Below are 16,824 nucleotides of genomic sequence, written 5' to 3'. Positions count from 1 at the left end.
AAAGAAACTATTTCCTCAATCTTAATGTGGAAACAGATGATTTGTCAATTCAGAATTATTTGTTAGTTCAGAAATAACAGAAAATTGTGGTGAGAGGAAAAAGTTAAAACCTCATAATTCACTTATTTAACATAAAATCAATACACTGACAATTTTCAACTCTCTAATTTAATTAGGGAGAACTATAGGAGCGCAAAGTTAAAATTGCAAAAAGTGAGAGGAAATAAATTGAAAGAAAAATCTAAAATGCCAGGACTCCTAAAAGACACTTCAACTAAATTTATATATATTTTATCAAATATTTCATAGTACTTTATAAAAAACTTAAGTTACTTCCCCAAATGAAATCAGATGAAGCAGATCTGTCCAAGAAGAATAAGTAACTTATTATTAAAGGATACAATACCTAAAGTTCACTTTTTTTTTATTAATCCAAGATTTCAGTAATAATATTACTTTTTAGCATCTTTAGAACAGAGGAAAGGAATGTTATCGTCAGAGGTGGAACATACTAGAGGGAACAGAGGGAAGAAATTCTGTCATGGGGGACATGCAAGAGAGAACAGAAAGAAGAAATATTATTGTAAAAAAATCCAACGTTTTTAATATTTTATTAGTCAAAATATTCTAGAGCATAGAACGTATACGTAGTACGGTCACCCTCTAAACAATTTTCGATTCCAGTCATACATGCAGTTAATATTACAAACGAAAAGGTAGGTAACATAACAGAGGACTCGAACAACGGGGTCAATATTCAATAACCAGGAGCCAGAGAGGAACACATTAGGAACAATGGAAGGTCAAAAAGCAATGGCACTATCCGATTTCACTCTCAGCTCAATAGCCAGGATGGCAACAAATTCATAAAGGAACAATACAACACGTGTTGTCCTTACTACGTAACCACAAAGTCCCGTTGCTTCATAACTTCAATCACTGGCGAAGAAGGAATATAAAATATTTCAGAAAGTAAAAAATCTGATTCTTCTCTCGTAGCGACATAAGGAGCCAACTTAAACCTTAAATCACAATAGGAGAAAGAAAAAGAAAAACACACGATTATATTTCAACTGAAATTTGCACCCCTGAATCTGAATGTATAATTCGCCTCTTTCTCATCAAACCCTTTCACGTCTTTCACTACCACTTAACACCATAAAACCTTTTTACATCACACAGTAATGTTGGTCCTAAAGAAGCCAAGTAATCCGCTTCAACAGAATCTAAGATTTAAATTAATGATTGAAAATTTTGATGTATGAAAATGAGGGCTAATAATAATAATCATAGAAATAAATAATAAGTTCATCAGATCGTATTAAATGACCGATTTGAATAATCAAATTATAAAGTATCCTAGTGAAAAGTAACAAGGGAATTTCTTTTCTGGGAGGCTAAGTTAAGAGGAAATTAGCTATAAATTGCAAGAGAGCTTTTTGCGTGGACAGACTTTTTAGGGATGTAATGGATGTCCAAGGGCCCAATTTACTTCCAAAAAGTTATTCCGCCACTAAATTGCTTCGCGATGGGACTTCTCCACTAAGTCAATATAAATAACAGATGGATTCTCTCCTCTACAAAGAATCTTAAAATTCTTAATTTACGTTTTCAGCCCTGATTTAGTTTCTTTTCTACATACGTTTTTATTTTTGGGATAGCTTTAAAAAATGGTTGCGTGCGAGCGTGAACAGCCAAGTTCAGAAACGATGAGTCGTACAAAATTGAAATTACTTTTTTGTGGAAACTTCTTTACCGAAGTTCTACAACTGAAGAAAAAACATTATATGGGAGTAAATTGATTTTGTAACGCGAGTGAAACGAAAGTCGTGGGGTGGGGTTGGGTACGCTCGTCAATTCCATTAGGAAAATTTTTATATTGAAATAGGAGAGTAGGAGCTAAACAATCCCAGCAATGCTGATCACTGGTGATGTCCCATAATCTCGTAGTCTCCTATTACAATATAAGAATCGACTTTTCAATTCCAGGAAATGGCTGTTCTACTCCTGTTTTTTTGTTTTGCTCAAGTCCTCCGTTGAGGACCTATATAGCCCCAGAGTGGGAATGTCAAGGTTCATTTCTTGGGGCCAACGAAATAAATATTGACCAGCCCAGGTGGGAATCGAACCCACACCACACCATACCTTCTGAACCAAGCGCTCTAGGACCCTCGTCCCAGACCCTGGTCCTCCTCTATTCTTCTTATTATTATTCGTATAACTAATAGTTTCTACCATAAGAGGGAACACGACCAGTATTAATAAAATTTAAATATATAAGAATTTTCAACTCTATCGACCAGTTCTAATACTGCCACAATTAATATTTCAAGGTGGGTGTATTCCTAAAATTTACTTATGGGAAGTTCCACTAAATATCATCTATTTTATCCTTTAAGTGCCATTCAATATCAACTAGGTCTCACTCCGATTGAAATAGTCTGAGAGGACTTAAATGCCAAACTTTTTTTATAAGTTTCCTCTAAAGTACCATTCATTTTGTTTATATGAAATAATTAATCATCTATTATTATTAGCTGATATAAGCAATAGATAAATAAATAGGAATTTGATGACTATCCACAAGAAATTAAATGTTTTCGCGCGTCCATGGTTATGACAATATTCTTGCTTTTTGACTATTGCAAAAACCATATAAAAAAAAATTGTTTTTTCTTGGCCTATAATTTGAAAAATACTAAAAGGAAGTAAGAATTAATAAAAAAGTTACCGTCTTTAAACTAGCAAAGATTAATAACATTTCAAAGGAGGATAGCAAGTTACAATTGTGTGATACGGGAACCATAGTCAATCAGATTTAAAAAATATACATATATAGTAAAATAATATTATTGAGTTTTAATTTTAAGAAGATAGGAACTAAGTAAAAATGTTTTTTCTGCACCTGCCATTTAACTATGTAATAGTTAAACACTGATAGAAGGAAGTAACAATTAAAATATATCAGATTATGAAATAATCTCAGTAATAATACTTTCCAGCCTCTAGTCTGTAAACTCAGTAATAATACTCTCCAGCCTCTAGCCTATAAACTCAATGATAATACTCTCCAGCCTCTAGCCTATAAACTCAGTAATAGTACTCTACAGCCTCTAGCCTATGAACTCAGTAATAATAGTCCCCAGTCTCTAACCTATAAACTCAGTAATAATACTCTCCAGCCACTAGCCTATAAACTCAGTAATAATACTCTCCAGCCTCTGGCCTACAAACTGAGTAATAATACTCTGCAACCTTTGGCCTACAAACTCAGTAATAATACTCTCCATATATTATTTATTTGTTCAACTATAAATTAACTATTTTTTTTTTTTAGAAATTTAATAATTAGCGGTGTTGAAAAAAAACTTACTATCTTGCTGCTAAATATATAACTAAGACCGGAAGTAGATTACATTATAAATGCACAAATATCTGGTTGGCTCAGTTCCTAATTAACAGATCTCGTGGTCTTAGACTTTTAACAAGCATGCTATATTCAATTCTTGTTAAACTACAGCTATAGTGTGATTAACATTATTATATATATACTTCATTCTGACTAATAGGATTTAAAAGATGGATGAGTGGGGTCAGACAACCAACCGTCTATTAACTGATGGATACAGGTTCGAGTTCGGCTGTGAGTAAAAAAAAACTTTTCGCCGGGAGACCGTCGTCATACCTAGGTTTCGACAAATGGGTACCTAATCTTTTTTTTTAATTGGGGGAAACCTGGTGGCTCAGTGCTAACCACATCATTCCCTAGTAATTCCATTGGTCAAGAAACAGTATTTTATTAACAATACTGAGACAGTTGAGCACACAGACTTTTATTTTATAGTGGTACAAAAATAATTTACTTTTTTTTTTTTTTGTAGATGTCTCAACAGGACATTTTTAATAAACGTTTTAAAACAAGAGAACGGAAATGTACAAGTTTTAAAAAATAATACAGCAGATTTATTCTAAAAAACGATTCTTCCTAACTAATTATTAAATTATTAATCATAGCTAATATTCAAAAAGGACAAAATAAATATTTTCAGATGATACATTAAATTGGTATGAAAACCTGACATAGTTTGAAGGAAACTTTTATTTTCTTAAAGAGAAAGACCAAGGTAAAGAAAAATCTTTCGTGAGACTTTCCACAACAGACCTACCATTAGCTACTTGAAGTGTTTTGTCTCTGAAACAGTGGCCTCTAAGAAAATATTGTCTAAGGTAAGGGCTTTTCAAGCTGCTTCCGAAATGAACCGTTCTCCTCAACTGTGTTTTAGTTCAAGCTAAAAAAAAAGTATTTATTTTACAATAAAAAAGAAAAAAAAGCTACCGTAAATAACCAAATCTAAAAATATATTGACAATTTACCTAACGGTTAAAATAACTTAAAATATTTATTTGAACTACGTGAGACATAAATTTTCTTAATAATTTCTTATTAATATTTCATTAAATATATCATCCAACATTGTCAAATTATAAAATCCTATAACTCGAACATAATTATGATTTAAAGTAATATTATACAGCACTATACTAAACTAAGCTGTTGTGTATGAATTGGCCAAAACGAAGATATGCTGAAAATAAATACTAGCTTTAAAATGATTAAATTTATAAATAATAAAATATATAAGTAAAAGGTATAGTAATAATTACATAAATTAAATAAAAATGATTTAAACATACATTAAATAAATCTACTCTAAAGGTACATGTTCTATTTTTTTCATCCCCTTACAAATATTACATTATATTCTCATTAATGATAATGTTGATCAAATACATCATAAATTGTATCTACTTATGTATTATTAAAAATACAACACACACAGTAGAAATATTTACTCCAGTTTACCGTAAAACAAGAACTAGGCCATAACTGTCAGTCTGCAGTTTGTAATACAAATATATTTCATACCAACTGTTTATTTAAACAGAATAAACACAGCTATAAAGAAGGCATCACAATAAAAATGCAATATATTTTGTGCAGTGTACCGAATTCAAGGCTTAGTTTATCCAGGCTATTAAATACATCAAAAGACTCCAAACATGTTCATGCACCGAGGACAACTGATTAAAAAAGAGATTTTTACACAATAAAAAAAAATTTTATAACTTTGTTTTATTTTTTTTAATTTATTTTTCTGGAAATTATCCCTTTTCTGCTAACTCTTTTTTCATACATTATTATCTATATTTCAAGATCAATGAATAGTCGCTTGTGAATAAACTTTAAAGGTCGAGCGTTGAAATATAGCTGTATCCATAAGAGTTTTGCCCATAGGTAAGCTATGGAATTCAAAGAAATTGATACTACACTCATAATCAATTCTACCGTATATTTATATTTATAATTTATATTTATAATACACTATTATTTTATCATTATTATATAAATTATTATTCAATCACTAGTTACCTTTTTCAAATTAGTTATATTTCAGTTTTATATATTAATTTTTATATTTAAGTTATTTATATTTTGTTAGAGTGAAGTAGGAAAACTAAATATTTATTTAAATTTGCTTTTATATAAATATATTTATATTTATACTTTTCGAAATATAGCAGAAGAGTCAAGATAAATTTAAAAAAATACAATGCTTAAATAGCAGACGGAATCTAATAAATACGATATAAGACCAATTATATATCGATCCGCAAACACCCTACAAACGTATGCAAAATCGGATAAACGGTTCAATCGGTTTTTTCTGAACCCAATTTTACTACAATATTTTTGATTTTGGGGAATAAATGATTTTTATATGTTGCATAAATACAATACTTCGTAACAATCGTAAAAAAAAATATTACAATCCTAGATTATTCTAATCGAACAAAATTATAATATAATTTATGAACAGTTATTTACAAAATGTTAGAGAAATAAATAAATTTATTCGACCATTTAACGACATATCAGGAAACACATTTGAAACTATATGGTTCTATATTTTTCAATCGTTTGCCAGAACAACCAATAAATATGGCAATCACAAAGAAAATTAAATAAGAAATATTTGACTGAGTACTTTCTCACTTTAGTGGACCTCAGTTGAATTATATTGACTAAATAACTGCCTGTAATTTGTTTCCTGCAATTATTGAATTCAATTCGATTATATTCCCCGCTACATATTTGTATATAATACTTTAGCCATGTTGCTAATTGGAAGATGATAGTTGACTGTATGAAGTATATTGTAGGAAGATAATCCGGGTGGCGGTCAATAAAGGTATCAAAATAATAAAATAAAACTATTTATTGTTAACCTAATAATAAATAGGTTTACAATAAATAGTTTTATTTCACTATTTTGATACCTTTATTGACCGCCACCCGAACTATCTTCCAACAATATATTGCTAGTTGCTATAGCCCTTTATTGTCTTCTAGTTTGCTGTCCAGTTCATTCCCAACTTTTTTTATTTATTGCCTTCATTATTAATAATTTATTATGTTCATGAGCTGAATTTTATTAATTTTATTTTAAACACTCATTCATTTGTTATATTTCATTACTATTCTACGATGCTTTGTAACAGTCTATACATTATTATTCTATCAATAGATGCCTTTTTCAAATCAGTTATATTTCAGTTTTTGTTTAGGCTTTTTAGTGTGAACTTATGAAGGGAAATATTCAATAAGGAGATAAAAATGTTTATATTAAAATTTATAATAAAAAACTTAGAGATAAGCGAAAAACATATCTCTAAAGATCAGAAGGAATAAGGTTCTGAATACTAATTCAGCTTAATCTGAAAACCGTAATTAGTCCATAAAAGGGATTGGGGACCGATTAGACTGATGCCATTAAAAGTATTTTTAATTTTTTTTTAATCGAGTTTTTAAAGAGCATCAATTAAATTAATCCAACTTTTTTCTACCCCTCCATCTTCTCAATCGGGTAATTGGACTTAATACATTAAATTTGTACCAGTGATGAAACTAGGAGGAAAACAGCATTCAATACATTGAGAAATAATCTTCAAGGACTTATTCAATTTTTTTTTTTTCTTGACAAATGAAAACATAAATTTTTACATGCCAAAAATAGAATAAATAAATAGAAATAAAATAAATCTGAAACAGGCGGTCCATTGTTGATAATGCCCTCGAAGGATACCAGCTTCACCTTGGACGCAGTCCTCAGTTACGACCAAAGAATAAAGGAAGACCTCCAGACACGAGGCACATCCTTTAGAAAGCAGAACATCGATTCCACAGCTGTTCCCATCTTCTTCGGTTCACAAGAAAGCAATGAACTGAATAAAGATGAATTATATAAAATAAAAAATATTTGCAAAAAAAAAAAAAATAGTTATTCGAACTTTCGAATGTCTACGAAACTAAGATAAAATCTTTATTAAACAGAAATTGTTAATTTAGAAGTTTAAAAAAAAATTGTTTGGATGACACTTAATACAAGAATTTGTTCATAGTTTGCAAATTGCGATCTTTTTTAGTCGAATGTGGGTTCACTTGTATTTGTGGTTCTATTTTGCAACCGAAAAACTGTGCATATGGAAATCGCAAATGGAGGCCCAGAGTTGAAACGCCAGTTAAAATAAACTTTTTTAACAATATAATTGAGGAGTAAACTATCAAAAATTATTCCTTTCTCCCAAAAGTAAAGGTTTTGTAGAAAAACAAAACTAATACTTATACATTTAAAATTTTAAAATTTCACATTTCACAAAATCACTGACTCCAAAATTTAAATTTTTCTTTGTGAAATCGGAGTGACAGATCAACGTTTTCAATAAACATCCATCTATATGAGATGCTCCCATGTTATTTATTTAATAATAATTTTCCAAAATTGTATTTATAGGCTTCTGATGGAAAACTCCTCAATTGGCATTTAATAGATTTCATAAAATGATAGATGTTTTAAAAAATCAGATTAAAATGGATCATTTGTCGTTTTATTGTAGTAGAAGGAATACATTTTTTGCAAAGAATAAATTATATTGAAAGCTTTTTGGATTAAACCTGGTCCATGCAACCTCACAAAGGATGAAGAGTTAACGATCCTGTAAATAAAGTAATATAAATAACGATAAATACTTAATTTAAAAAAAGAAACTAAAATTTCCTCTAGTTCCATTGGAACATATGGATGGTTATTAACATTATCATTTAACTTATTTATGTCCTAATGTTCGCAGTAATTAATATTACGAAATCATAAATATTCCCTAACTGAAAAGTGAAAAAATTGCTACGAAATAAAATAAAAGATATTTTCCTAAATAACAGTAGGTTATTTATTAAAACATAAATAAATAAGGAATATTATAAAAATATCTATATTTATTATACCAAAGGCGTTTTATTTTATTACAAGTTATATTTAATTTATTATTATTACATAATCAATTGTTTTAAAAGATGTATAAGCCTGAAATAATACGTGTGGAAATATAAACATTCATAGCAGGATATTAGCAATGTGCAAAACAAGAACCGACTCAAATAATACAAATGAGCATTAAAACATTAAATACGATGTTTATTTTCAAGGACGGTTACTTACCTTTGACTAGTCGCCTTTTCCTAAATTACAATATTTCTTGGCTGTAGAATTTTATTTAAAAAAAAAAAAACACAACAAAACCTTAATTTTTGAGTAGTGCATGTATTAACATTTGATTGGGGACTCCTCAATTGAAGAAAAAGGTATTTAGAAAATATGCTCGTAAGATCGTAAATATGATGTTCTAGGATAAAACTGGACCGATCTTATCAATGTTAGATTCTATCATAAAGAAGTAGCCAGTATATAAAATCTAATTTCGGATTTTGAGAATTAAACTATCTCTCTCTCTATTTAACTATATCTCTAATGTTGTAACAGAAGCTTTAATTTTCATTATTTTCATTTATTATAAAAAATAAATCAACGGTTAAACTTTAATTATTTCGTTTTATCTATCAAACGATCTAATATAGTTAAGTTGTGAATGATGTTTTTCATAAAGCTGACCTTCTTTATGAAAAGGCCTTTGCATAGCGATGGGGGATATTTTGGCAGTGGGCCAAATGGATACTAGGACATTTCTTCGCATTATCGATTAGCATTCAAACTTATCTCAGTATACTTTCATTTCCACGAATAAAAATAAAAGTAACAAAATCTAAAGTGAAAGTCCTACTTAACTCTTCGTAGAATGAGATCTATAAGGCTGAAGATTTATAAACTAACCATTTTTTTAAAGAAATGGATTACATGTAAATTGGATAGCTTTTAGTGGCTAAAGAATGAATTTAAAAAAAAATGTTACTAATAATGATATATATTTTTAATATCTACAAATTCCAAGGAAGAAAGAAAGGAGGTAAGAAAAAATGTCAGGATTTGAACCGTGATTAGTTTTACTGTGGATAACATAGGAATGTTTTGTTCCAATATATATATATATCTCCAAATCGTTTTGAAATTTGCAACATCCTTACAATAACATAATAATTTTAAATCAACTATAAAAATATAAATATAATCTGAATTTTGTTACACACTGAATGAACATTTTTATTTAATTTATTTTTTTTTTCGGCTGACTCGCATTGGAGTCTTATAGGGCCTAACCATGGTTGGGGTCAAAGTTTGTAATGTCAGTGCTTTAACCATTGAGCTACAGGCGGCCCCATTTTTGTTCAGGTATATTTGATATTAATTTACTATAATTTAATATAAGGAGACGATGTGTGTTAAGTAAAAAAAAAAGAAACTTAAAAAAATTTTTTTTTACTCTTATCGTTTGAGTGGTTCTTTTTTTTGATGATGAAACCCTTAAATTGCAGAAACTATTAAACCTCAGGCGCTTATAATAACTTTTAAGAAGTGGCGGACTTTACTCCACATATTGAAAAAATAATAAACACTAGCTAAACTAGCGGATTTATAATTTATTTATACTCACAAAGGAAGCCTTAGAGTAAATTTCAGAATTTTCTGACTCCCTAAGTAGATGAAAACGCTGAATTTCAAGTCTAATAATTTGGATTAAAGTAACTCACTTTGACGGTACTTATAATTATTGAGTTTTTAATTCAAATTCAATTATGAATTAGCAATGAACGCTGAATTAAATATTTAATCGAAAATATACATGAGATTGCTTTTAGAAAGTCATCATAGGTAAGGAAAGAACCATCGAAAATCTTTATTTTTTAATCAAATATTTCTTTCAAAGTTGTCCAGTTTCCTTTTTCTCCCCCTCCAGGAACCCTTATTCAACAACCTTAAAAATATCTCTAAAAATGAAAAACAAGAATAAAGAAAAAGATTCACCTCTTGAATAGGAATTTTTTTTTCCAAACATTAAAGCTTGATTTAAAATATTTATTCCATACATTTATATATTATGATATATGTATTTATGTTTATATATAGTAGAAGAAGAATTAAAAATGATTGGTAATCGACAGTGTGGTAGGATTTGTTCTTACAAATCTAAAAACATAATTTATAATTAAAAATAATCTTTTAAAACATATTGAAATAAATTGAATTGTCGTAATCCAGAGGTCACATACATACTAGATTTGTAAAGAAGGATATAGTTAGCGGCATAAGAGGATTTAGAGATCCTACATCAAACGTAGCTTTATAGATAGCGTATTATGAATATTATTTCCATGGGGATATAAATCCCCCCTCTCTTTGATTTATTTTATTGATATTTAAATCTAAGAAGATTTAGCTGATCAAAGAACCAATATATATATTACAGGATGAGTGCTATATGGATTTCTATTTGCAATTCTAAAAGGCCTTAGCCAATGGCATTATTTATAAGGACAAGTCATACCGGTATCGATGCATTTCTCTCACTGCGCCTATTCGTTCTTTATGTTAGGAATATTCTTTGATTTTGTTTAGAATAGAAATGAAAATTTTTGTTTAATATTTCAAAGTTGCTATATCCATCGCTCAGTACTACAATAATAAATGTCTCATTCGCAACTCCTGTAATCATAATTGCAAATTTAACTTGTATTAATCTTCATCATTTTAACTTATATACGTATGAAATGTATTACAAGAGAATTTATTGTGATCTGAAAAAAATTGCAATCTGATCTTTCAGCTCACTCTCGAGTCTCGCGAATTGTTCAGTGTGTTTTGGGAAACTTACTGTTGATATTTTTCTTGAAGTAAGTGTTGACATATGTTATGTTTAAAAGCACATAAAAACTGAGGCAGAGGAATAGTTTCTACATTATGAAATCACCCAGTAGAAATTAAATTTTTTATTTTAATTTTAAATCAATGGGAAAAATAAAGTACTCATAAACAAAAACATATTAGGTAGATAGAATGGGATTTAATTCGTAGGCCAAAATGTGCTAAACACAATCCATGTTTAATGACTGCAATCTGGGGTAATACATAAATATCTATCTTAAAAAAAAATAATAAAAATAAATCTGTGCTAAATTAATTATTTTCCATTATTTTAACTTTTTTTTTTACTTAGTAATTTATTCAACACAAATACTCTATTTTTATGAAATTTTATGGACTCATAATTTTTGTTACAACTTTCGAAATGCACGCATAAAAAACAAATTAAATTAAAAAACGAAGTTATAGTTAAACAAAAATTTGGAAATAATTAAATATAAAAGTCATAGTAGTGAAGTTGAAAAACTAATAAATATGTAAAAAATAAATAAATAACTTGAAAACCACTAAATAGTTAAAAACAAATAAATATATAGGTAATAACAATGAAAAAAAATTTTTATCTTAATTACCTCACTCATTTTCTCGTGAAAAACAGTAGATTTATTAGATGAGTGAAATAAGGCATAAAATGTAATTTAAGAGATACTTTAAAAAATTTAATTTTCCATAAAAATTATATAAATCGTATGGAAAGTAAAAATTTATTAATCATCATTTCCTTCTTCTAAATCGAAACTATGAAAAAAAATATGAAGCTAATAGAGATCAACCCAAGGCAACAGCTTAATTTAGCAATCAAAGACCCAATAAACCAAATAGTACGGTCAAGAAAATAATAATGGAAGCCAAGCTGAAGGGATGGAATGGAATAGTTGGGAATTAATCTCTTCAAGTATTCCAATTATAGAGGAACCCAGTTTCAAATAGTTCCCCTTCCAAATAACAGCAGGTGGTCTGTCAGTTCTCAATCAAAATACCAAAGGCTCCACCATCAAAGCGTACTTATATTAATGGCTGTAATAAAAGTCATACACAACTTGGCAATAAAGACTTTCAAATAAACGAATAACTTTGCATTTAATTTATAACTGCAACTCGAAATAGCACTATTCATACAATCCGGACAGCAAATTAATTAACGAATTATTTGATTTTAGCTATATTTAAAGGAAATTCATTTAATACAAGCTAATTTCGAGAACTTCTTGGGGTATTAATGATATTGTGTTAAACGTTTAAGTATAGCATTGTGAGCAGCCCTATTTAAAGTCATGTTAAATGGTAAATCCAAAAGAGCTCCTAGCGGATTTTTTGAGCAACTTGTTTAGTAACATTTCCTTCCAAAAATTCATGTTAATTTTTACTTCTACTACAGTAATTATTTAAAGCTTGCCTAAAATAAGTGAAAAGTAGAAGTGTAAAAGTTTGGCTATTGAATATCTTTTTTAAAAAGTCTAAAACACTAGTATCTAGACAAAAGGAAAGAACAAAATTCAAACTAGGAGTAAACAAACTAACACGACAACAAATAAAACGGTGACAAGCTCAGCTGGTCTGTTTCGTGACGTCATTCTCCATTTAACAAACCTAGTAACAGACTCTCAGCCATGTTACATTTTATATCGTTTTAACATGATAAAAGAAGGAAATATTTCTCCATTTAACAAAAAGTTTTCCCATTTAACACGCTTTAACATGTTAAACTAAAGATCACGAATACCCATATTATTTCATAAAAAAAAAATCTTATACAAAAAACTATTTATTTTTTTTTACAATGTTTGACAAAATTATTTGAATAAGTAAGTTGATTATTGATTTATTTTTGACATGTATCTATTAGGACATATCATATCTGTTGATATGATAATACTCTATTTATATGTTTTATATTTAACTAACCTAAACAATTTTGATTGAATTTAATTCAACTTCTTTATCCGGGGGAGCGGTGGGAAAATATATATGGGATTAATTTCGAGAGTATTTTTAAACATAAAATTTGTAAATCAATACTGCCTTTTTTTTTTTACATAACGTTTCAGTTATAGTAACCAAATACATAAACTCCTGTGAAAAAATATGAACTCAATTCACAAAAATAAAATATTTATAAAATTTAAAAGTAAATTCAGAGCACAAAAATGTCTTTAGACTACTTTTTATGATATTAGATTGGCATGAAGCTTAAAATGGCCTTTAATCTGTTTGATAATTTACGAACTTTTTAGTAAACAAATCTTCTTTATGCTCTGAATAAGTATAAACCCAATCTTTGTTTTGCTATTGTCATGTGTATTAATGGATTAATACCAAATCTCTTTTATTTCTAGAGTTGAAGAGAGATTATATTGTTCGTTTTTTATACTGTATTGCTTGTGTGATTTAGTATTTTTTTTAAATAATGCCGCGTGGAACTCAACTCACTGAAATTGAGCAGCAAAGAATAGTCGACCTAAGAAGAATTGGGATGACCCAGAGGCAAATTGCTCGTGAGATAAACCCCTCCTCCCAGGGTGTAGTAAAAACATTTTTAATTGCGGCCCAGAAAATCATGGGAAGACTTCCAGATCTGTCCAATCTTGGGAAACGTGCGGTTAGGAAGGTGCGAAAACAGGAGCATCTACTGAACAGATTGTGAGGTGATTCAATTTAGGATGTGACACTAGCTTGGTGAGGAAGTGGGTAGCTGAACCAATTTAAATATTTTAAGTTTATGAGAAAACCATAGATCACAAAACATCATTTGCAAGAACGGCAGTGTTTACTGAAAAGCATATTAAAGATAGGAAAAAATTATCAAGAGTTATTATTAACATTGATGAATTAATAAAAAATTAACATTGATGGTCTAGATGGTTTTAATAACAAATGCTTTAAATGAAAAGTAGTTATCAAAATGTTATAGAAGAGTTCCTTTTGCCGTTTATTACAATTTTGGAAGAAGAAAAAGTTTTTCAGCAGGATAACATGCCGATTCATACAGCACGCTCTACAATACAATGTTTTCAGGATTTCGGCATCAATGTTTCGGATCGGATATTAATCCGATTAAAAATTTGTGGTGAATCATAGATAGAGAAGTCTACGACCTTAAGAGGACAGAAACCCTAATTATTGATGAGCTCAAAGAAAGGATCACACAAGCTTGGAAAAACATACTAGAGAGCACTTTAATTAATTTAGTAAGTGTTCCTAAAAGACTGTTGGAGGTGATCAAACATGGCAGACGTTCTCATTATTGAAATTAATTTAGTCATTATAGAGACAGAAAATTTTTGAGTTTATAATTTTTCACATATTTGTTTTGTTTTTTGTCCCTACTGAAACTTAATCCTAGCAATATGATATATATTTTTATAAATTTAAATTTTTTAGTAAAATTGTAACTAAGCATTTACAGAATACATTAAATAATATCTTTTGATACTCAGATTTTAAAAATAAATAATTAAAACTAATTTTTTTTTAACAGGGCTGTAGGTTACTATAGCTTTCTTACAATTTCTATTGGGTACATATCACCTATGCTCCAAGATTCATAATTTGTGGTATGAGAATAGAAAATACATTGGCGCATGCATGAGCTAAAGTGGAGTAAGGAATTTCATAAAATTGATATTCCAAAATTATAAAGGAAATTCTCAACGTTGGGCCAAATAGAACGAGCCGTTGTTCATATATTAATAAGTGTGTTAGGAAAAAGACGTCTTAGACAGCGACAGCATAACTTAGGAATAGAATTTTAAGATTTTACTATCAAGAATATAAATAATAAACGATAAAATACATAGCAATAGAGCTACTTAAAAATTATATTCATTTAAATATTACCTTAATAATGAAGTAAATGTTTTACCAGTAATAATGATTTTTCTTTATAAATATAAGTTGCCTCACCTGAAAATAAAAATAAAAAATGTTTTAAAATTAATTTATAATAAAATATAACTAAATAAGAAATTACCTCTCTGTTTAAATTTTGTTAATAAATACAATTTTAAGCTAAAATAGATCAAATTTACTTCCACCATTGACCATCAATCACACGAGAACTAGAAATAATCTTTATAATACTATTTAATTTAGTCTTATGTCTTTCTTGTTGATCATCGAATTTTTAACAGCATATATGAAAACCTATCTTATAGTCGTTTTTAACCTGATTCAAAATATTCCTAAATCTGTATTGGACAAACAATGTGGCATATTTATTTTTACTGGTGGTATATAATTTTTATAGATGTACTTAGATCCTTATTTTTATTGTGTTCTTATAAAATTTTGTCTTAATACATTCTTTAGTTCCAGTTTATTTTTAATGTTCCTTTCTTTTTTGTATTATTTATATTAGATATCATTTTATTTTATGATGTATAATATTATATTTATTATATATTATAATGTATTTTTATTTTTAATCAAGTTCACTCCATACTTATTACGAATTCGTTAGCTCATTATAATTAATTGTAAATTCGTATCATTGTTATTCATATAATTAGTTTATTTATTTTAATTTTAGTATTTTGTTAATTGAATAGTTAGTTTTATCGTTAGATATTAATTAATATTGTACAGTTCTAGCTCATTAATCGTAGCAGAATACACAGCGCCCTAATAAGTTATAATTAACTCATATTTCATTTATGTTCATCATTTCTGTATGTGATTGATGTTTTATCTGGCCGGACCATATGCAGCATATGGATGTAGTTTTCAGAATGAATACATAAATAAATAAATATCATGTCTAATGCCTGTATGTCAAATGAGATAGTAAATGGTTAAAGAAAATATTTTCCAATGTATATAGTCTAGAAATATGATTATATATGTATATAGACCAGACTGTCCGTACTTGATAAGGATCTTGCACAACGATTTCTTCGTGGTACGATTTTTCATTAAAAATAATTTCGAGAATAAGAAATAGGATCTGTTCTCTCCATTCGTCTGAATATTATATTTAAATAATAATTTTAAAAAAATAAGAAAATAAATAGGAACTATAAAGACTACTGAAAAGGGTCGCAGACTAAAATAATTCCATTTTTCACCTGAGCAGCTTCTAATTCCAGTTTGCACGCTTCGTCGTGCATAACCCCAATTACTCGAATGCAGATTGCCGGAAAATCCTTGTTGTTCATGATCATATATGTATAGATTTCTTAAATGTTTACAACATAAAAAAAAACTGAAATTGCAAACGGCTATATACGGTTCTATAATAAATTATATAAGACAGGAATTAATATGTAATGCAAATTTTTGTTTAGTAGTAATAAAGAACATCCATTTGGTCGCAACAAATTTTTTATTATTTACTCCACTCCAACGTTTCGGCCATTCCGACCATTTTAAAGGATCTTATTACACCATCACAGTCAGACCATAGGTTATTAAAATAATTACAGGTCATATTACCTTTGTGTAATTATCTATCATTAGTCATTGACACATTAACTAATTTACAGTATCTAGTATTACATATTACAGCATTTAGTATCACATTAACTTATATTAAGTATGACATTAAATAGTTTATAGCCTCTGTTTAAATTATTCATTTTATCAACACTACATAATGGCCGAAACGTTGGGGTGT

The 16,824-nt window shown here is 28.5% G+C and overlaps 1 protein-coding gene across 1 annotated transcript in view; it reads right to left on the bottom strand.

Moving 5' to 3' along the window:
* Positions 1 to 16,366, bottom strand: part of LOC106688260 (division abnormally delayed protein) — a 91,392-nt gene extending 75,026 nt beyond the window's left edge. Inside the window, exon 1 of the mRNA XM_067048344.1 lies at positions 16,277 to 16,366. Within this exon, the coding sequence (XP_066904445.1) occupies positions 16,277 to 16,366 (90 nt within the window). The remainder of the gene's footprint in view (positions 1 to 16,276) is intronic.
* Positions 16,367 to 16,824: the final 458 nt, after the last annotated feature.

The sequence above is a fragment of the Halyomorpha halys genome, unplaced genomic scaffold, assembly GCF_000696795.3.
Source record: "Halyomorpha halys isolate HHAL.00 unplaced genomic scaffold, Hhal_1.1 Scaffold1092.1, whole genome shotgun sequence".
Lineage (NCBI taxonomy): Eukaryota > Metazoa > Arthropoda > Insecta > Hemiptera > Pentatomidae > Halyomorpha > Halyomorpha halys.
Note: the sequence above shows the minus strand (reverse complement) of the source record. Positions and strands in the feature narration are given on the sequence as shown.